The sequence below is a fragment of the Thamnophis sirtalis genome, unplaced genomic scaffold (genome assembly GCF_051295495.1).
Source record: "Thamnophis sirtalis isolate CommonGarterSnake01/CBP01778 unplaced genomic scaffold, rThaSir2_p1.2 scaffold_4, whole genome shotgun sequence".
NCBI classification, from domain to species: Eukaryota; Metazoa; Chordata; class Lepidosauria; order Squamata; family Natricidae; genus Thamnophis; species Thamnophis sirtalis.
The window spans coordinates 108,908,340-108,929,691 of record NW_028261384.1 but is presented as its reverse complement, the minus strand read 5'-3'; the positions used below and the strand labels follow the sequence as shown (position 1 = coordinate 108,929,691).

The following is a 21,352-nucleotide window of genomic DNA, read 5'->3' as shown; positions in this document are numbered from 1 at the left end:
TCCAACCCCTTGCTCAAACAGAAGATTTCTATCATCCTTGACAATTGGCTGTGCAATCTCTTCTTTAAAAGTTCCATTGATGGCACAATTTCAGCTTCTGGAGTTGTAAATATTTATAAGTAGTATAAGAGGGCAATGTAAAAACTTTGAAAGTTGTATGCTGAATCATCATTCAGATCAAAAACATATTTACTTGACTGCAGTATTATTCATTGTTAGAAAAGAGAACAGTTGAAGTTCTTTTGACTTTTCACTGATTTATTTAATTTGCTCTTTAGTTTCCCAGACTGTTGGGAAACTTACATATAATATTGATCATTCTACCAATTGCAATTTGTTACAAAAGGTACATAGAAACAGTGTAATTGATGTACATTTAATCAGATCTTAGATCATTTTGTTTGAATGTTGTATATTCTGAAGTGCAATAACTCTTCAGATATAATCATTTGTTGCAAGTCTAATTTGGTATATAGAGGATTGAAAGACCTTTTTTCTTAAAACCTTTTGTATTTTCATCCATTTTCAGAGCCACACTTATAGTTTATCCTTAGGAATCAACTATAGAATGAGGTTGGTTACTTCCCATCCCCATTTTTAAAAAACTTGTGAAGGTTTTAATCTTTAATCTTTTAATCTGGCAAACTCTTGATTTGATAGATTTCAGATTCAGAAAAGGACTTACATTTGTAATGAAGGCATTTTTGATGCTTTAAAGTAATCATCCATAGGATGATTACTGCATGTTCTCAAATTCTTCAGGCAATAAAACTATCCCTGAGGTTTCTAGGAATTCATCATTTACATGTCCAACTTGGGCAACTTCAAGACTTGTGGATTTTAACTCCCAGAATTCCCCAGCATGGGGAATGACTGTCTTGGGGATTTCTGGTAATTGAAGTCCACAAATGCTAAGGTTGGACACTCCTGATCTAAATGTTGAATGTTGAATGTTGATTTTATTTATATGCTGCCCTTTTCCCCCGAAGGGGACTCAGGGCGGCTCACAACTCAACCAGGGAAGGGGGATACAAACAGAAAATTAAAAATGACACAGAAACAATACATAATTTAAAATACACAACAGTCATACCAATTCGAGATGGGGGCAATAGTTCTTAGCCCCAGGCCTGTCTGAACAGCCAGGTTTTAAGGGCTTTGCGGAAGGCCTGGAGGGTGGTGAGGGTTCAAATCTCCACGGGGAGTTCGTTCCAGAGGGTCGGAGCAGCCACAGAGAAGGCTCTCCTCCGGGTAGTCGCCAGTCAACACTGGCCGGCGGATGGGATTCGGAGGAGGCCTAATCTGTGGGATCTAATTGGTCTAGTGGAGGTAATTGGCAGCAGGCGGTCTCTCAAGTACCCAGGTCCAATACCATGAACCACAGACTAACCCTTAAATGTCCCTAAGGGTCCAAATTGTTGCCATTTCCCCTATATTTCCAGAAAACAAAAATAAACCTCTTTTCCATGATAGCTGTTTTCATAAATGCCTTTGTGACCACAGTCAGATCAGATTGCTATAGATTAGAGAAATTTCCCTGTTTTGTTAAGATAGGAACAAAATGCTTCCTGTTCCAAGCAGAGCTGCTAGGACAGAACCAATGCAAGTATTTTCAAGGGCTTTAGTAGAAAGCCTCATTAAAGCAGTTCCATGTAAGGCAGGAATGTCAAACTCAATTACATTGATGGCTGCATCAGGGTTGTGATTGATCTCAGAAGTCCCAAAGGAGCAGGGACAGGGGGACAGGGCCAGCTCAATATCACTCATGTCAGGGATGCCTGTGATGCCCAAGCATTCTGCCAGTGAAAACAGGCTCCCGAGCTCCACTTTTGGCTGAGACAACTTCTTGCAAAAAGGGAGCTTGGGAGGCCAGCCCTCCCGAGCTCTGCTTTTGTTGGCATAGGCACCACAGACCGGTCCTTTGCTGTTTCCAGGACAGCCCCATGGGCCAGATCTGGCCTCCTGGCCTTGAGTTTGACACTCCTGATGTAAGGGCAGAAAGAAGAAATTGCAAAATTTTACAATATATATATATTTCACTTTGAGAAACTTTGAGGACTGGTTGTAAATCTTTTGGTTCAGTGTTGAATCAATAGTTATTGAACAGAGGGGAGGAGCCGAAGTCTCAATGACACGACGTGCGATCTCAGTGCTCTGAGATCGCAGTCAATATTTTCTTCTCTGGGTGGTCCAAACGGACCTAAACCGTCCCGCAGAGATGGTGAACAGGAAGAATACATCTTGCTGATCACAAGGACATTGCAAAGTCTCTGATTGATCCAAGAGAAGCTCTTCAAGCCAGTGACAAAAAATCCAGTCAAATAGCTGATGAAGTCAGGGCAGCTCCAAAATGGAAGGATATGGAAAGAGAAAGTGTTTTCAGCTGGTGAGGAATTTTTACTGTTTTAAAAGTGACTGCCTATAAAAAAAAAACCTTAAAATTAATTTAAATTGGAGAACAGAAGAAATAAGCGGCAGAATTAAATTTGGACTGGTTTTGAACAGTGGGTTATCTTACTTTTTAAATGCTATTTTTACAGATGGAATTTATGCAAGACTTTTAAAACAAATGGATTATGTTTCCTTCTTCTATTTTTTTTCGTTGACTATTCTCTGTAATCTATGGACTAAAACTCTCCTCTTTCAAGTACTGTGGGTGTTTTTCTAAATCATTTAAGAATTGGACCTTTTTTTAAATTTGAAATACAAAAAGATACAAAGGGAAACAAAGAAATGGTAACATTATAATATTGTAACCCTGCTACTCAGAGGCTAGAGGTCTGTGTATTGGAAATGAAATACTTTTTTCACTGATTATCCTGGCTTGGCACTTCAAGGACTCACAGCTTGTTTATAGAGAGTGATAAAAAGAAAAAGAAAAGCACACAGATGTTCCTTTGAAGTAGATTTTTAACCAGAAAAAGGTGAAATGTTATTGTGATGCTTAATTCTGTTAAAACTTTGTAAGATAGAGCAGCAGTGTTTGTCTGCTGGAAATCATGGTGCAATTTCAACACCAGAAAGAAGTTTTAAATCTGCAAAAGATACTCTCAGAAATACAGAAATTATCAAATACAAGTGAGAGGATAGAGAAGAAGTTGGATTACTTAGTGCATCTAACAGTAAAATATGATGGAGATGTTGAAGATGTTCATCAACTGGAAAAAGTGGTGGTTAAAATCCAAAAAACCGAAGAGGAAAATGAATATAAAGAAATTAAAATTGCTGATATTTATGGTGATTGGTTTGTTTCTGAAAATGGAAAGAGTGGAATACTGAAAGAGGAATTAAATGGAAAGGAAACCTACCCAAGAGGGGAAGATACAGAAGAGGAAAAAATAAAAGAATTTATGGATTTAAAGAGAGAAATCTTATTAGCAATAATTTTGATAACACAACAGATAATCAAAGATAAGCTGATTAAGGAAGCAGAAGAACGGCATCGAAATTACATGAGAGATTTTATAAGCAAGAGTTGCTAAGAGACGTCCATACAAAACTGATTAAGGAGATGATTAGAAGACTGATGCCACAAATGGCAGAAGATATGACACTGTTTTGTTACTGGAAAAATACAGGTTGATAGGTGGAAGACTATAATTCAAAATTAGTTAAACTTAGTTAAATCCAGTGATAATAGGTATAGTTAAATAAAAATTGATAATAATAGTCATATATACAATGTTGAACTGTTATGATAAGTAATAACTGGATATGAATATTGAATGGTAGCTATGAAAGGAAGTTCATAAACCCTTTTTGATTATATATATATATAAATAATAATAATAATAACAACAACAACAACAACAACAACAATGAATTAAGCTAGATTTAGTTAAGTCTTGATTACTAGGGGGAAATGATATGATGCAAGATATAGTCAAATAAAGGAGGGATAATGAATATATATGCATGCATGCACACGCGCGCGCACGCACACACACACACACACACACACACACACACACATAGCATTTGTGCTGATAAATAAATAAGGGGAGACTAGTATAGATCTATTTCAAGCTATTCAGCTCTCATCAGCTAGCCATACCCTTACTGGGATTCGAACCTGGGCTGTATTACATATTAGGCAGTTGTATTAGCCACTAGGCCACAGGCTCTCCTCCTTTATCAGCTGTATGTTGTACAACATAAGGAAATGAAATGTAAATTTTAAATAGAGGTATGATGATGGTAACATGTATAAATATCTGAGTTAAAATACTTGAGTTATTATGAATTATGCTTGATTACTGTGGAAGAATGCACAAAAGTCTTTTGTAACCAACTGATGCACTTTCTATAGTATGTAAAAAAGGAAGATTTTTAATTGTTTGTTTTGAAAATAAAAAATAAAAAAAACCTGTTAATTAAAGAATAGTTGTTGAACAAAAGGCCAGTAAGCATTGACTATCTTACCTGTATTTTATCAATTTGCCTAACCATAGCACATTGCACTTTTAATGATCCACCAATCACAAACAATTTAATTGTGAAAAGGGTTAAATGTATGTCAGAAAGCATGGACCCTCCAAAAGTCAGAACATAGATTGCTAATATTTGCATTTCAAAGTTCAGTAAAAATCACAAGGAATTGGTGGGGAGACGGAGAGAAAAAAACTTACACAATATTTGGAATGGGGAAAAATAGGTAACATAAATTGATGTGTGAGAAAGTTGAATGTTTTGGAGAGCTGTATAAAAATAATAATGATTTGTCAAAGTGTGCAATCCAGATCTATTGTATGACAACAACAACAACAACAACAACAACAACAATAATAAAAGCCATTAATGGCTAATACTTGAAAAGTATTGAAGGCAAAGCTGACCAAAAGCTAACTTGGAACTGGTTAAGATCAAGAGTACTGAAAAAAGAAACAGAAGGCTTTATTTTAGTAGCTCAAGAACAAGCCTTAGCCACAAATTGCATGAAGGCAAATATTTAACATGTTACCACCAACAGTAAATGTCGCCTCTGAATGAGAAAGATGAGACAGTCAACCATTTGATCAGTGGGTGGAGCAAAATTTTATAAACTGACTACTTACAACGCCATGATTGAGTTGCTAAAATCATTCATTGGAAATTGTGCCAGATGTTTGGATTTGAGTATAGCAAAAACCACTGGGAACATCAGGTTGAGAATATTCTAGAGAATGAAAAAGTCAAGATCTTGTGGGATGTCAGAATTCAGACTGCCAGGCACTTGGCTCACAACACACCTGAAATAACAATAGTTGAAAAGAAAAAAAAGTTTGGTTCATTGACATTGCAATACCTGGTGATACATAAATTGAAGATAAACAGCAAGAAAAAAATCACAAAGTACCAGGACTTGCAAATTGAAGTTGAGCGACTGTGGAAAAAGAAATCGAGTGTTGTTCCAATTGTAATTGGAACCCTTGGAGCGATACCTAAAGGGCTACCTCACTATTTGGAAATTCTACATTTATTGGATTTGAACATTCTGACTCTACAAAAAACCACCCTACTTGGAACAGCTTATATCCTCCAATGTTACCTTAACAGCTCCTAGGTCCTTGGTTAGGACTCGAGCTGTTCAGCTATCAACCAGTCACAAAGGCCGTGAATCTCACCAAAAATGAACTCATCATCATCATCTTGTACCACTTTCAAATACCAAAAGCTAACTTGGAACTGGTTAAGATCAGAAGTATTGAAAAAAGAAACAGAAGGCTTTATTTTGGCAGCTCAAGAACAAGGCGGATCTTCATTGGAACACAACACTCCAGATATCATGATTATAGAGGGCCAAAACATGCAATTTATTGACATCATGTTACCTGGAGATGGCAGAGTTGAAGAAAAGGGACTGGGGAAAAACTATGAAATACTACGACCTGGCCGTCGAACTACCTGATTATGGATGAAACATGTAACAGTGATACTCATTGCCATTGGGACACTTGGTACCATGTCCAAGACTTTTATGAGATACATCAACAAATTTCAGCTTCCTGCAAAAACACCAGTGGAACTGCAAAAACTTAGAACTGAGGATAAATTTCCTGACAGTTAGAACAATTAATCAGTGGAGTAACTTACCTCCAGATGTTGTGAATGCCCCAACACTGGAAGTCTTTAAAAAGATATTGGATAGCCATTTGTCTGGAATGGTATAGGGTTTCCTGCCTAGGCAGGGGGTTGGACTAGAAGACCTCCAATGCCCCTGCCAACTCTGCTATTGTATTTATTTGTATTTGTTACTGGGGAAGGGAAAATAATACGTCAATAAAACAACATATCTAATTAAATTTTTGCACAATTATATAACTTGGTGAAAATATTTGGCCACTTGGTATATGATTATGGAGTTAGCTTCTCTAAAAAATAATGACTATAAAATATATGGCTTATATATTTGTAAATGATTGGGATGATCAAAGCATGTTTTGGGATATTATAAAAAAGATGCCCATTTGAGAAATTAACAAGAGTTTTTAATTCTAACTCTAACTCTCACAAGAGCAAAATCTCTCAAATAAGGAACTCCATGAAATCTCTCACCAGTAAAGCTAATGTGAGAGCATCAAAGCAGACTCTGGAAAAGACCCATCTATATTTGCTTAGTATGTCCTCCTGAACTCTGTTTTTGCTGGCAAAGGGTTACAGGAATCTGTTGCAGCTGAAAATGGAGCTCAGGAGCCTGTTTTCACTGGCAGAGTGTTCAAGCCACTACAGATGCCCCAAACACAAATGATGTTGAGCTGGCCATGTCCGCCTTGGCCACACCCACCCCAGCTCCCCAAGGTCCAACACAACTTTAATGCAGCACTCAGTGAAATTGAGTTTGACACCCCTGTCCTAAATATTCAGGAGATAAGTCAAGATTACAAAGTTCTGCACAATAACACTATGCCAATGAGATAATTGAAACAAGCAGAGGCATCAGGCCTTTAGAGTCAAACAGGTGCTGAGTAAAACCCTAGCCTAGGCCTGAAACTTAATACTTGGTGTGTTAGCTTCAGGCCTGAATACTATGTTGGACAGCCAACCTTTTTGAGTGCTGAGAAGAGACTGTGTGTGCAGGGCACCACGTGCACCATGTGCAAAAAAAGGAGCACTTCACATGCGCGTACATTCATCTATGCCACAATCAAGAAGAGGAGTTGCCAGGGGGCATGTGTGCACTAAAAATATACTTATGGTTTCTGTCATGCACATACATACCGGCTGGCAAGTTTTCTGGTTAGCTGGTTGGAAGCGCATGCTTATGCTGGAAAACAGAAAACCAGGTTTCCAGCACTGCCACACACACAAAGGCCAACTGATTGGCATATGTGCATGTGTGCCAGAAATCCAGAATAGGAATGGCTGATGTCGCGTGTACCAGGCAACATTGCTCCATGTGCCATCACAGGATTAGGAGATACCAAACAAAATCCTAAGAAAATCTGATTAAATGGTTTCATAAGCCCTCACATTTGTGTAGAGGCCAAGTTGTATGCTATATATGGATACATATGAGTGGGTCAACTTCTTTAGCAATTACAGATGTAACTGTTGTTGAGATGCAATTTGTCCCCTTTTGGCAATGGAAGAAGTGGGAGACATTGCCTCTGTGAAAAACAAGATACTCAAAATTCTAGTGTTTCATAATCAACGTATAAAATCATAGATTAAAGTTCTGGAGAAAAAATGTATAAGAATCTCAGAAAATATCTATGTGCAAATGTAGAGATTTAACTTACATTGGAACCCACTGCTGGATTGACACTATCCACAGACAGTCTTTTTAGCATTCACCATTCCCTTGAGTGTATTTGAGTGAACAATAATTATTTATAAATAAAAATCAAATAAAATTATTCCATAGCAACTAATAACACCAAATGTTATTTTTTGCTGAGTTGGATGAAGAATAATAGTAATTATAATTCCATATGCTCAACAAATAGTAATACATGGTGTTATACAAGGGAAATATGATTGCATTTAGTAGATTTTTTAAAATTTATTCTGCATACAAATCTTTGTATGGGAATTAATTGTTTTAAAGTCAATTTGTTCTGACAACGCATTAGAAAACTCCTCAGTAATTTCCTTTTGATGAAAAAAGCTTTTTTTTTGTCATCTAAAGCTGGTTCATTAAAAAAAATAATGTTATGGTTTTTCAAGGCAATTTTAGGCAATTAAGCTAATGAGATGCTTTATACATAGTTAGTGGAGTTGTTAATAGGCAGCAGTGTGGCTAATTAAAAAGTTCAACATAGGTAATTACAAAGATGGAATATTTTTCTCTCTCTGGGAGGGAAAGTGATGTAAAGTCCTCTAGCGGCTTAAGGCAAACACAGGAGGACTAATTATCATTTTATCAAACTCAAAGGCCTTGGTGATAATGATGCAGTCTGGTACCAAATTTGTGTCTGAACTATGTGTTTAAGTCCCTGAGGTGCAGATAAAGTTATGTGACGGACAGATTTCAGATTTCAATATTTAAGTTGAAAGATTTTAATATACAAAATTTAGCAAAACCTAAGGGCTGATGTTTTCTGACACTTTGTTAAATCAGATAATATTTCAAATTTTTGCCAAAAGGTCAAGGAAATTATAGTATGGTGATATGCAATAGATCAGAAGTTATAGCAAACTGATTATGGGCAGCAGTTGAGAATCTGAAGTAGATTTTTCCATGTAACAAAACTTCTCTATAGGTCTGGGTTGGCAAACCCATGGCACGCAGACCACAGGTGGCATGTGGAGCCATTTGTCAGGGCATGTGAGGCGTTGCTCTGTCTGCTGGCCAACACGCATGTGCACACTACCCAGCTGAATTCAGCCTTTTTAAAGCCATTTTTGCCCTCTCCAGGCTCCAGAGGCTTTAGAGGACCTCTGGAAACTTCAGGAATTTCCCTGAAGCCTCTGGAAAGCAAAAAACCAGCCCTACGGACAAAACCGAAGTTCAGGAACAGACTTCCAGTTTGCTTATAAGGCCGTTTTTAGTCCTCCAGAGCCTTCAGGGACCTGCAGGAGGCTTCCCTGAAGGCTCCAGGCTCCAGAGGGTGAAAAATGTCCCAATGGACAAACCAGAAGTCACTTCCAGTTTGCTTGTAGGGTCATTTTTTTTTCATCTGGAGCCTTCAGGGAAGCCTCTGTACCATCCAGATTTGGAGGCATTGAATTTTTGACCTTGTATGGAGTGGCCACATCTCATTCAAGGGAGGCACATATTACTGAGGGGGGAGGGAATCTTCCTGGATTCAAAGTTACTAGTTGATGAGCAGATTGTGTTTGTGACAGGGAACACAACTGGTGACCTTTCATACCCTTTCTTAGATTGGGAGTTGGGCTTCAGACAATCACTCATGTCCTAGTTCAGGTGTCGGCAACCTTAAACACTCAAAGAGCCACAAAGATCTTAACTCAAAGCCCTCTGTTCAATTCTGGAGCTGACTAGAAGTCCAGTTCCCCCACCATTGAGTCTCCTGCTAGCATTTTTTTTCCTCCACCTTTCCTAACCGAAAACCCTATAAATTGTGGTGCTGACTGGCAACAGGGAGCTACAATGGAGAGATGAAAGAGCCAAATGCATTTCCAGCCATCAAATTCAATCCTGCAGGGTGGGCATACTCCAGGTTCAGTTCAGTTCGGTTCAGTTCAGGCATCTATTTGAGTCCCTGGAGGTATGTTTTCTCTGTAGGTGTGTTTTTCCTACTGGAATGAGGTATCCCAAGATCCAATAGCCTCTACTTTGCTGTTGTTTAAAAGGTCCATGAAAACTTATTTCTTCATCCAGGATTTGGTGAGATAAAATGAACAACTGTTCTTCATTATAGTTGCCAACTTTTAACTTTATAATTTAATTGATGTGTGAGAATGTTGAATGTTTTGGAGACCTGTATAAAAATAATAATGATAATGTTTTCCACTTTAGTGATAGAAATTATATCAGAAAAAGTCTCCACTGTTCTAACATTTGCAAGATAAACACATTCCTTGGCCAATGAAGCAACTTGTAAGATTCAGATGAAAATATTTTTTAAATGGATTTTAGGAGATTTTTTTTACTGGGTAATCAACTATAATTATAACATAATCAAAAAATATAATAAAATCAATAAAAACCTTTAAATTATAAAATAAAGCATATCTCCAGAGACTCAAATAGATAACTGAACTGAACTGAACCTGGAGTATGCCAGCCCTGCAGGATTGAATTTGATGGCTGATGTATGAAGGACACTTGTTCGTCACATAATCAGGCCTTATACCAAGGAACGTTTCATGGGTAACAAGCAGCACTTTTAACAAGCAGCACTTGTACCTTGTAACAAATTGCCAACCACTGCATCTTGCAAAGAGGTGTTACATTGGGATAGTGAGGCACACCCATTAATGCTTGTGCCACCAACTTCTGGAGTGGCTGAAATTTACAGGTGGTCAAGGGAATGTATTGCAGTAGTCAAACCATGAGATGACTAGGACAGGAGTCAGTAACCCATGGCTCTGGAGCTGCATGTGGCTCTTTGATCCCTATATTGCAGCTCCCTGTTTCCAGTCAGCTCCACAATTTATAGGGATTTCTGTTAGGAAAGGTAGAGGAAAAAGAATGCTAGCAGGAGACTCTATGGTTGAGATTTATTCGATTTATATGCCGCCCTTCTCCCAAGGACTCAGGGCGGCATACAACATTAAAAGAAACACATACTACAAAAGTTTTAAAAAATTAAATAGGATATCCCCAAACCCAATTAAAATTAACAATGACACATTTTTTTAAAAAAAGAATTAAAATTAAAATTAACAATAAGCAATACTTTGATTTGTTTTGTTCGGGCCAGGCTGGCTTGCTGGAAAACCCAACTTTTTAGGGCATCGGAAGGACCAGAGGTTGGGGATTATACGAAGCTCCTGTGGCAGCTCATTCCAGAGGGAAGGCGCTCCCACAGAGAAGGGTCTCCCCCTGGGGGGTCACCAGTCAACACTGTCTGGCCGATGGCACCCTGAGAAGGCCAACTCTGTGAGATCGCACTGGACAATGGGAGGCTACCGGTGGCAGTAGGTGGTCTCATGGGTACCCTGGGTCTAAGCCATGGAGTGCCTTAAAGGTCATAATTAGTACCTTGAACCAAAGGTACTCAAAGAGCCACAAATATCCTAACCGGAAGTGGAGGAACCGGACTTCTGGTCAGCTCCAGAATTGAACAGGGGGCTTCCGGTTAGGATATTTGTGGCTCTTTGAGTGTTTAAGGTTGCCGAGAGCTGAACTAGGACATGAGTCCGATTATCTCGATCCCTTTCAGTCTGGTTTCAGGCCTGGCTACAGCACGGAAACTGCTTTGGTCGTGCTGATCGATGATCTCTGGTGAGCCAGGGATAGGGGTTATTCCTCTATCCTGGTGCTTCTTGACCTCTCAGCGGCCTTCGATACCATCGACCATGGTAACCTTCTGCAACGGTTGCGGGAGGTGGGAGTGGGAGGCACCGTTCTTCGGTGGTTCTCCTCCTACCTCTTGGACAGGTCGCAGTCGGTGTTGGTCGGAGGACAGAGATCGACCCCTAGGCCCCTCAACTTTGGGGTGCCGGAGGGTTCGGTCCTGTCCCCCCTCCTATTTAACATCTACATGAAGCCGCTGGGTGAGATCATACGCCAGCACGGGATTAAATACCATCAATATGCGGACGATACACAGCTGTATCTGTCTGCCCTGTGCCAACTCAGTGAAGCGGTGGAAGTGATGGGCCAGTGCCTGGAGGCTGTTAGGGTCGGGATGGGAATAAACAAGCTGGCGCTCAACCCCGACAAGACCGAGTGGCTATTGATGCTCCCTCCCAAAGATGGTCCAGCTATTCCATCTCTCAGCCTGGGGGGTGAAATTATACACCCCTCAGAGAGGGCTCGCAATTTGGGAGTCCTCCTGGATCCGCAGCTGACTCTAGAACATCATCTGTTGGCTGTGACCAGGGGGACCTTTGCCCAGGTTCACCTGGTGCACCAATTGCAACCCTACCTGGACCGGAAGGCCCTTCGGATAGTCACTCACGCCCTCGTCATCTCAAGACTGGATTACTGTAACACGCTCTACATGGGGCTGCCCTTGAAGAGTGTTCAAAGAATTCAGCTTGTCCAGAACGCAGCCGCGTGAGCGATTGTGGGTGCACCTCGGTACACCCATGTTACACCTATCCTCCACGAGCTGCACTGGCTGCCCATTGGTCTCCGGACATGCTTCAAGGTGCTAGTCGTTACTTTTAAAACCCTACATGGTATTGGACCTGGGTACTTGAGAGACCGCCTCCTGCCAGTTACCTCCCAAAGACCTATTAGATCCCACAGATTAGGCCTCCTCCGAATCCTATCTGCCAGCCAATGTTGGCTGGCGACTCCTCGGGGGAGGGCCTTCTCTGTGGCTGCTCCAGCCCAATGGAACAATCTCCCCATGGAGATCTGGACCCTTACTACCCTTCCGGCCTTCCGCAAAGCGGTTAAGACCTGGCTGTTCCGGCAGGCCTGGGGCTGTTGAACTATCCAGCCCCATACGAGGTTATGCCTGTTGTAGAATTTTAAATTGTTGTTTTTATTTTATTTTTTGCATCCCCTCCCCTTTTTATTGTGAGCCACCCTGAGTCTCTCGGGTGGCATATAAACTCAATAAATTGAATTGAATTGAGTGATTTTCTGAAGCCCCTCTCCCAATGTAAGAAACGGTATGAAAGGTCACCAATTGTATCAAGGCCTTCCCTGTCACAAACACAATCTGCTCATCAACTAGTAACTTTGAATCCAGGAAAACCCCTCCCCCCAAAAGTAATGTGTGCCTCTCTTGAATGAGATGTGGCCACTCCATACAAGGTCAAGAATTCAATGTCTCCAAATCTGGATGGTACAAATACTGACAGCTACTTGGCCTTCACAGGACAGAGTTCCTATGAGCTCACCATCCAAACCAGCCAGCCTCCAGAATCAAAATCTTGAAAACTTCATTTTTTATCCTGGGGTTAAAAGATATAATTGGCTATCATTGACATGTTGATGAAAGTAAACTCCCACAAAATGACTTGAGGGATAAAGAGCATGGAACTGATTGATTCAATTCGGCCAAAAAGTATTATTTGAAATTCCAGTACAAAAATATTCTAATGGATGCATGAAAATTATTTTAGATAGGGAAAATATAATATGAAACACATACAAGCCAAAACTGACCAATGACCAAAGATAACCTGAAAGTTTTTGGGGTATGCAGTAGAATCATTGTTGTTAAATTAAATATCAAATGTTGATATTTAACTTAGTAGCTGGAACATTAAAGTGAAAAGGCAGGGAGAGGTTGTGAATAGGCCAGAAAACACAGTTGTAGTTAATTGGTTGAAGAGTGCTGTCTCATGCATGAGGCAATAAAGAGGGAGCCTTTTTTTTCTTCCGTGTGCTGTTTGATTTACCCCATGATGTTCTTGTGTTCCTAACTATCTTCTTTGCTAAATTTGAATGTTAAATGCATTTATTAATATAAAATTACAAGTTTGTGTTAGTGTCTCTGACTCATGTGGACATTTTCTGCACAATATCCTGACAATAATGTTTACCAGCAACCAGCAGTGATTACATCACATACACAGTGAACACCTTGTAGTGTAAAGGTTGGCAAATAGCAGCATAGTGATAATATATTATTGTAGCACATGCTATTGTAATAAGCAATAAACATTGTAAAATATGGATTTGAAACTTCATCCAAAGCTGGTAACGTGCCAAGCTATTGCTGGGTGGAATATGATTGTTTCTGTTTTTGTTAGGCTTGGTTGGAGGTGCCATTTTACATATTCAATTTATGTTGTTCCTCGTCTCAAATATATGACTCTGGCTAACAAACCTCATTACAAAATAATAAATAACAGACAAAGTCCAATATAAAAGAAAATTAACAAAATCAGAATACAGGCTCAGCCACACACCTAGACCAAGGCTTAATACATAATCAGGTCTTTGATGCCTTACAGAAGCCAGTGGAACCAAGTTTAATCTCCCAGAAAATAATGTTGCAGAAGCCGTGTGATGTGATAGAAGAGGTTGTCTTCCTGAGTTCCCCAGACAGCAGAAACCTGCTACAGGACCCAGAGCATGCTTGTCCTGCAAAATTTAATAGGTCAAGTAGAAAAGGCAGGGAGACGTTGTGAATTTCTTTAATTACTCTAGATGAAATAACTATAATAAAGTTATGAGGCCGCCATAGTCATAGCTAGAGAATTTCTTTGAAGACTTTGCACTCACACAGAATATGATAAACATCTGCACCTCAGAATTTACTTCCTTATATCTAAGTCTGATCATTGCACATTTCCTGTATGTATAAAACCTTTATGTTTGTGAGAGATCTCTCCCCCCCCCCCCGGCTTTCTCTCTGTCTCCTGGTTTTATTTTGGAATTTCTGCACTCATTAACAACCTCAAAATTGATTTGAAGTAACTTGATTTTATTTCATTTGATTTGACATTGAGCTACTGGGAGCTTCCCACTATAGAGAAACTAAAGAAAACCTTTGAAGCTCATGTATCTAGTTTCAAAATCTTGCTAAAACATCATGTGAAATTAGAATATTTTGAGGATGTGTGTGTGTATGTATGTATGTATGTATGTATGTATGTATGTATGTATGTATGTATGTATGTATGTATGTATATAAGTTTTAATTTATTAGGTAACCAAGTATTGAATTTAAGACTATTAAAAAAAAACCTAGATGTTTATGTAGACAGTGCTCAGGCAATAGCCAGTTGCCTGAATAATGTTTCATCTAATCTGACTAGGAAGTGTGTGTGTGTGTGTGTGTGTGTGTGTGTGTGTTTGTGTGTGTGTAGATTGCAATAAACATAAACATAGTGCATTGATTTTAATAAATGTGCAAGGGCAAAGTAGAGTTACATTTATTTATATAAAATGTTTATTATTATAAAAGTAAGGCCAAATTATTGGAAGGACTAACACTATTGAAAATATAGCTTAGCACTTCTGTTTAATGTATGACTGAAATGGCTAGGTTTTTTCCTTCATTTCAGCAGGTTTTTTTTTTAAAAAAAAACTATTTTAGTTTATAAACTCCCTTGAAGGGCTGTAAGAAAAGTGAAATATAAATTGATCCAACAAATAGTAAAAGGTTTATCTGTATACTGCAGGTACAGAGCATAATAAATATATATCAATAGGACAATAACATGATTTTTCATCATTTCCCAATTGTCCCATTTTTATAAATCATAATAGCTGCCTTAATAATTTTTGGGGGACATAAGTTTTCTTGCTAACCTCTTGATAGCATCCTTTACTTCATTATTTCTCAGGGAGTATATGAAAGGATTGGCAAGAGGGTTTAAAACTGTGTACAGGAAAGAAAAAATTTTGTTGACATCACTAAGTATTTTACGCTTTGGTAACCCATACACAATCATGATGGTTCCATAAAACAGAGAAACCATTATCAGATGAGATGAGCAAGTGGAAAAAGCCTTTTTCCTACCTATAGTAGAAGGTATTTTCAAGATAGTAGATATAATGTATATATAGGAAGTCAAGGTAAGGAGAAAAGGTGGTAGAGTAAAAGCAAAAGCGAGGATAAAACTTATAAGTTCTACAAAGCTGATGTCACTACAGGAAAGTTTCATAATTGGATATGTATCACAAAAATAATGATCGATTTCATTTGGACCACAGAATGTAAGCTGCAACATTACACTCAAGAGGAAGACACCAGCTATAAGGCTACTTATCCATGAAGAAGCTGCTAGCTGGATACAGATTCGAGTAGTCATACTTTTTGTATAATGCAAAGGTTTGCATATTGCTAAATATCGATCGTATGACATTGCAGATAGGAGATAACACTCAGTTGCCATGAGGGAGCTAAAGAAGAAGAATTGTACAAAGCAATTGCGAAAAGAAATGGTGTTTTTATCAGTCAATAAGCCAGCCATCATTTTGGGTACAATATTTGAGATGTAGAAAGTCTCTAAGCATGACAAATTTCCCAGGAAGAAGTACATGGGTGTATGAAGATGTTGATCAACTGCAACTAAAGTCACAATGAGCACATTCCCAGCCGTGGCTACAATATAAATCACTAGGAAAACAAAGAAGAGGAGAGATTGCCATTGTCCGACGTTTCCAAACCCCAACACGATAAATTCTGTGATATTCATCGTTATGCTCATTCTTCTATCATTGAAATATGCATACAGCAGGGAAAGCACAGATCATCTCATGCATCTTTGGAGTGGGAATGGGGAGTGGGGGGAGAGAAAAAGAAGCAAAATTTGTATATTATAAAATAAACATCAGTTCTTTTTAATACAGGGACTAGTAACTTTAAGATAATCATGACAATTATCATACATGGATTTCTTTTCCAGGTCATGAATATGCTATCTACTCTATTCCTTCATATTAAAAGAATTGCATTCAGAAAGCAGTTTCTCTAGTTCTGAGTGAATAAGTAACAACTCAAAATATGAAACATTGATAGACTCCTGCTTATATGCATAAATAAAGTTTGGCTTATCTATTTGTCTTGATCTTGATACTTGTAATACTATCAAGATCTTATCCCAATGCCTGAAGTCTGGCAGATTCTGGACAGGAAGGAACAGCCAGAATTCAACCGGACAATCCTGTGTAGCTTCTAGTGCAAAGCTTCTTCATCTTTAGTTTTGAAGGCAGACTGTTTCCCAGACAGAAATGGGGATCATTTTGCAATTATTTCTGACCTTTGCAAAGTACTACTTTGCTTTAATTTACTAGATCACTAAGTAGCTGAATTTCATGGATGGCAATATATGCTATTTGATTTTCTTTCAACATGATATTAGTTTTCATTGATAAACCCATTGTTTACACCAATTCATTTCAAAAAGAGTTATGAGAAAAGAAGGTGATTACCTGTGTGATATCAGATCAAGAACATCATCATGATCCAGAATAAAGATGGCAGCGTCATTGTTCACATCTTCATTTTATAAACATTCATTTTTGTTGGTGATTATAAGAGCTCAGGAAATTATAACTTACAATATGTTTTTAAGACGTTAAATACCCCAGAGGGGAAGTGTTAACCAGGTGCTCATTGCTTCTGTTCAGTATCATGGGAAAATGCCTTTCTAGATACATGAATTCATTGGATTTTCAAATAATTGGATACTTTTGAAATAATTTTAAACTTTTTAAAGAAATACTATATTCTAGTTTCTTCATGTTGTCTCTGGTTATTTTATTTTATTTTATTTAGTTTGTCAAACATGTACAAGATAACAGGTATAAGTATAAACATGGACATGGACATAAACAAGGGAAATGACTACAAATAAATGGGGACAGTAGGATAGGGACAGATGGCATACATATTATTATATGGAAAGCAGGCAGGAAAATATCACTGGCAAATTTGGATTTTTTTTCTTTTTTTAGGGACCACTTCTTTATTTCAAATAGGAGTCAAATAGGGTACAAATAATAGCTTACAATAATAATCATTGTTTTTAAAAAAGGAACTAGTTTTTAAACTTAGAGAATTTTAAAAAAAGGAACAGATGGATAAAATGTCAGTGGAAGAAACTGCTGTTACAGCCAGAGAACAAGGCCTCTCAGGATCAGGTAGAAGGAAGGAAACAAGTAGATCTGGCATTTTTAAAAATCTCTTCCTATTACTTTAAAGTGCTGAACATTTTCTTTACCACAAAACTAGAAACAACATGGAAACCAACCAACCCCCCGATAAATTTTATTCAAGTCAAATCCATACAGCTAAATAACAGCTATGTTACGTATACATTTCCCAAATAATTCTGGGATAACATGAAATAATTCTTCTGCAAGGGAAGAATACATAATGGCTTTCATTTAAAAAAAAATCTTTTCCTGCATTGGGTATGGTCAAAACAGTTAATCAAGTTAATGGTCCAGATTCAGGAAAAGGATGCATTTTAAAAGAATAAAATCCACACAGACGATTTCCTGTTCAGAAAAAAATATATGATTTCCTTTTTCTCTACCCCCAATCCCCCCCTTTTTAAAGGCACATAGCTGAATATGGCAGAGTCATTCTAGCTTCAACAGATTATAAGCAACACAATAGTCAAAGTGAAGAAGAATAGAAAGGGTCTGCTAGAAGAGCTTGTTTCTGCCTGGATATGGCGGGAATGCTTCGTGGCTGAGGTTCCACAAAAATGTAACCATTAATTATATGAATCCACAAAGGTGGCTTGGTGGTGCATCACTGATGCTGCTCCTGACGGCTTGAAGCCCATGTTTGCAAATGACGGTTGTATATAGAGTTTCAATATCCATGATAGCTAAAATAGTGTTGCCAAGAAGATTGCCAAAGAATTTCAGTTTTCTTAGGAAGATTGTGGTGTCTCTTATGTAGACGGTGCTGGTAGTATAAGGTTTAAGTTCATAAATTCAGATGTTGCAGCTATTAAGGTTCCAAGCTTGAAATAATGGGATTAGCTGAATTGTTTGATCTGTGAATTTTTAGAAGGAAGAACTCCTGGAGTGTTTTCTCTATAGAAGTGGTCTTTTATGTCCTTAGGAATTTATTTCATAAGGCTGCATACTGTAATTCTTTCTGATATGTTGCTGTGGGATCTGAGAGTAGAAGTTAGTAGAATTTAGCATTGCAAATGTGCTTTTCAGCTTTCTTAATATGATCAACCGCATTATTGCATGGGGAAGGTTGGGGGGTCGGCATGATCTCTACTTATGAATCCTCCTTGGAGAACACATTGGTGGATCCAACAGTGTTGGACAATGATGGCTGCATATCTATGTCCTACTTCTTATTCATGAGAGTATTGTTTAAGTTTCAAGCAACAACAAAAAAAAGTTTCAAAGGTTGTACAGTTGTTTCAATCATGTGGATTTAATGGAACAATGGTCTTTACTTCAGTTCCAAAAAAATCTTTCGTGCACTTCTTTGAGTCAGATACAATTCTTGGGGATCTGATGATACTTTGATGTAGTTTTCATGGATTGAGGTATCATCGCACACCAAACTAGTCTTCTCCAAAAATAAGGAGGACCCGTCCAGATCATATGCAGACTCCTGAGAAACCCATTCAGGGAAGGAGGCTCCAGCACCAGCCAGCAGAGCCCCCCACTACGAAGTGTCCTCTCCGGCTGCAGGGCAAGGCGTCACTAGGTCTTCTTTCATTTTTTGCAATGGTGGCTCTTTCATGAGTCGACTCTCAGTATCTTGGTTTGGAGCTGGCGGTGATGAATGTGTCATAGAATTTTCACACAGGGATGAAAACATCTCCATCTCTTCTGGGGTCTCTAATACTCCCGTTGGATCTTGGCTTCTATTTTCTATGATCTTAAATTTATGCAATCTCTTGTCCTCTGGGGGGAGGGAGTGAAAGGCTCAATTATTGGGGAAACCAGGTCTATAAGTGGCTCTGCTGTATCCATTGTAACCAATAAGGATTTCTTCAAATTTTCTAGCTTGAATAATATATTGTCTTGTTCTTTCCTTGGGAGAGCACCAAAAGCATTAATGAGGCCAGCTTCTGTGCTGTTAAGTGTCTCTTCTCCGTGCAAGATTGGTTGACTCCCATTATCATTCTTTTTCTTTTCCAAGGTTGAAAATGAGGTGGTCTCATTCACCTTGGATGCTCGCATGTTAGTTATTAAAGGGATAACCCTTTCCTCACCAAAGACTCTGATGGGAAAGATTTGGAAGGAGGCTAAAAATGCCTTCATCTTGAATAACATCTGTGGTATGGTGGGCTGTTTGAAAGGCAGAAGGATCTGCTTCCAATTTGGGGCCTCAGGTAACCACTCAGGTAAGCACGGAGATCAATCATGCCCCTGTGACAGTGAAGAAGCTGGCTTAGGGAATTTAATATCGCACTTCTGGAGTTCCAACGTCCATAATTAAGTCTGTTCAAATGGATTCTAAAAGCTATCCTTTGTGTTTGTAGCAAGCAATGTGATTGTTGTGATTGACGGAGGGATTCTTTCCTGATTTCTTATTTTTTGATACCTTTTCCTCTCGATGCCTTGTCTGGGGCGGGGACTGTTTTTTTGAGAGGGCTGTCTCCTTTTATCTGTCTCTTTAACTGTTTTTCTGGCTCTTTGTTCTATTTCCTTTCCCTTATCCTGGGAATGGGAGTTACTCAAATCTTCTGCCTGAGCTTTAGTGGGAGTTCTTGGGGCCCGATATTGCATTTAAAGAAAAACAGCTAAATCTTTTTTCAGTGACTCTACATCATGTTGGATGGTAATTAATTGTTCAAATATTGAGACCACTGTTTGCGCTGTGAGAAAGCATTGCTTTGCCATAAACTCGGTTGAATTTTCCCAGGGTAAACTCTCCATACTCTGAATTATCTGGTTGTTCTTTGCCTTTTTAGTATTTAACTTAGACTCAATAAAGGAAGTTGTTGGGCTAGTTGTTTGTGATAAGAGCTTTTTGTGATAAGACATTTTGTTCCCCCTCCACCTGATTGGAGAAGTCTAGCAAATGCTGATTTGCCATATCTTTTTGCCGGTCCTGTTCTAATCTCTCCAGATTGTTGGGGCTGGGGGGTGGTTAGTTTTACTTACAGATCTCTTGCCAACAAAGAGCTCCTCAATTCGTGGTTGTTTTGCTGTCTTCACTGGAGGGAGAGATCCTGGGCTGGTGCCATGGCGTTTCTTTCTTTTTCCCATGCTTATTTAATTCTTCAGCAGCAACAAAAGTTTTTGTTTGCAAATTTGGGTTTGATAGTAACTGATTCCAATCAGAAATTATAAGGCTTTAATTTTGTTTTGCTTTGTTTTTCTCAATTACAACATTTCCTTTCACTGTATCAAGTAAAGGAGATACAAATACTCCATATATTGTACTGAAACTGATATATGTATGTGGCACAGACAGACAGACAGACAAACAGACAGATAGACTGTGTGTGTGTGTGTGTGTGTGTGTGTGTGTGTGTGTGGGTATGTGTGTGTGGTAACTCAGAAGCTAAGACACTGAGCCTGTCGATCAGAAAGATCAGTAGTTCAGAGGTTTGAATCCCTAGTGCCGTGTAACAGAGTGAGCACCCATTACTTGTACCAGCTTCTGCCAACCTAGCAGTTCGATAGCATGTAAAAATGAAAGTAGAAAAATAGGAACCACCTTCAGTGAGAAGATAACAGCATTCTGTGCATCTTCAGCATTTAGTCATACCAGCCACATGACCTTGGAGTGGTCTTCGGAAAGCACTGGCTCTTCGGCCTTGAACCTGAGATGAGCACCACTCCCTAGAGTCGGGAACAACTAGCACAGATGTGCAAGGGGAATCTTTGGAATCTTTACCTTGACATATATTTGTGTGTGTGTGTGTGTGTGTGTGTGTGTGTGTGTAGAGC

The 21,352-nt window shown here is 38.7% G+C and overlaps 1 protein-coding gene across 1 annotated transcript; it reads right to left on the bottom strand.

Annotated features, from left to right (window-relative positions):
• Positions 1-15,234: 15,234 nt before the first annotated feature.
• Positions 15,235-20,440, bottom strand: LOC106547791 (olfactory receptor 2AP1-like). Its single transcript, XM_087714499.1, has 2 exons — positions 20,335-20,440; positions 15,235-16,148 (listed from the first exon to the last, which is right to left on the bottom strand). Exons 1-2 carry the CDS (start codon positions 20,438-20,440, stop codon positions 15,235-15,237), a joined length of 1,020 nt encoding a protein of 339 aa, XP_087570625.1.
• Between the last annotated feature and the right edge of the window lie 912 nt (positions 20,441-21,352).

Coding starts and splice junctions, on each gene's coding strand:
- LOC106547791 (XM_087714499.1), bottom strand. CDS start 20,440: ATGTCTTATCACAAAAAGCTCTTATCACAAACAACTAGCCCAACAACT. Junction 16,149..20,334: donor GAACAACCAGATAATTCAGA/GTATGGAGAGTT, acceptor TGAATATCACAG/AATTTATCGTGTTGGGGTTT.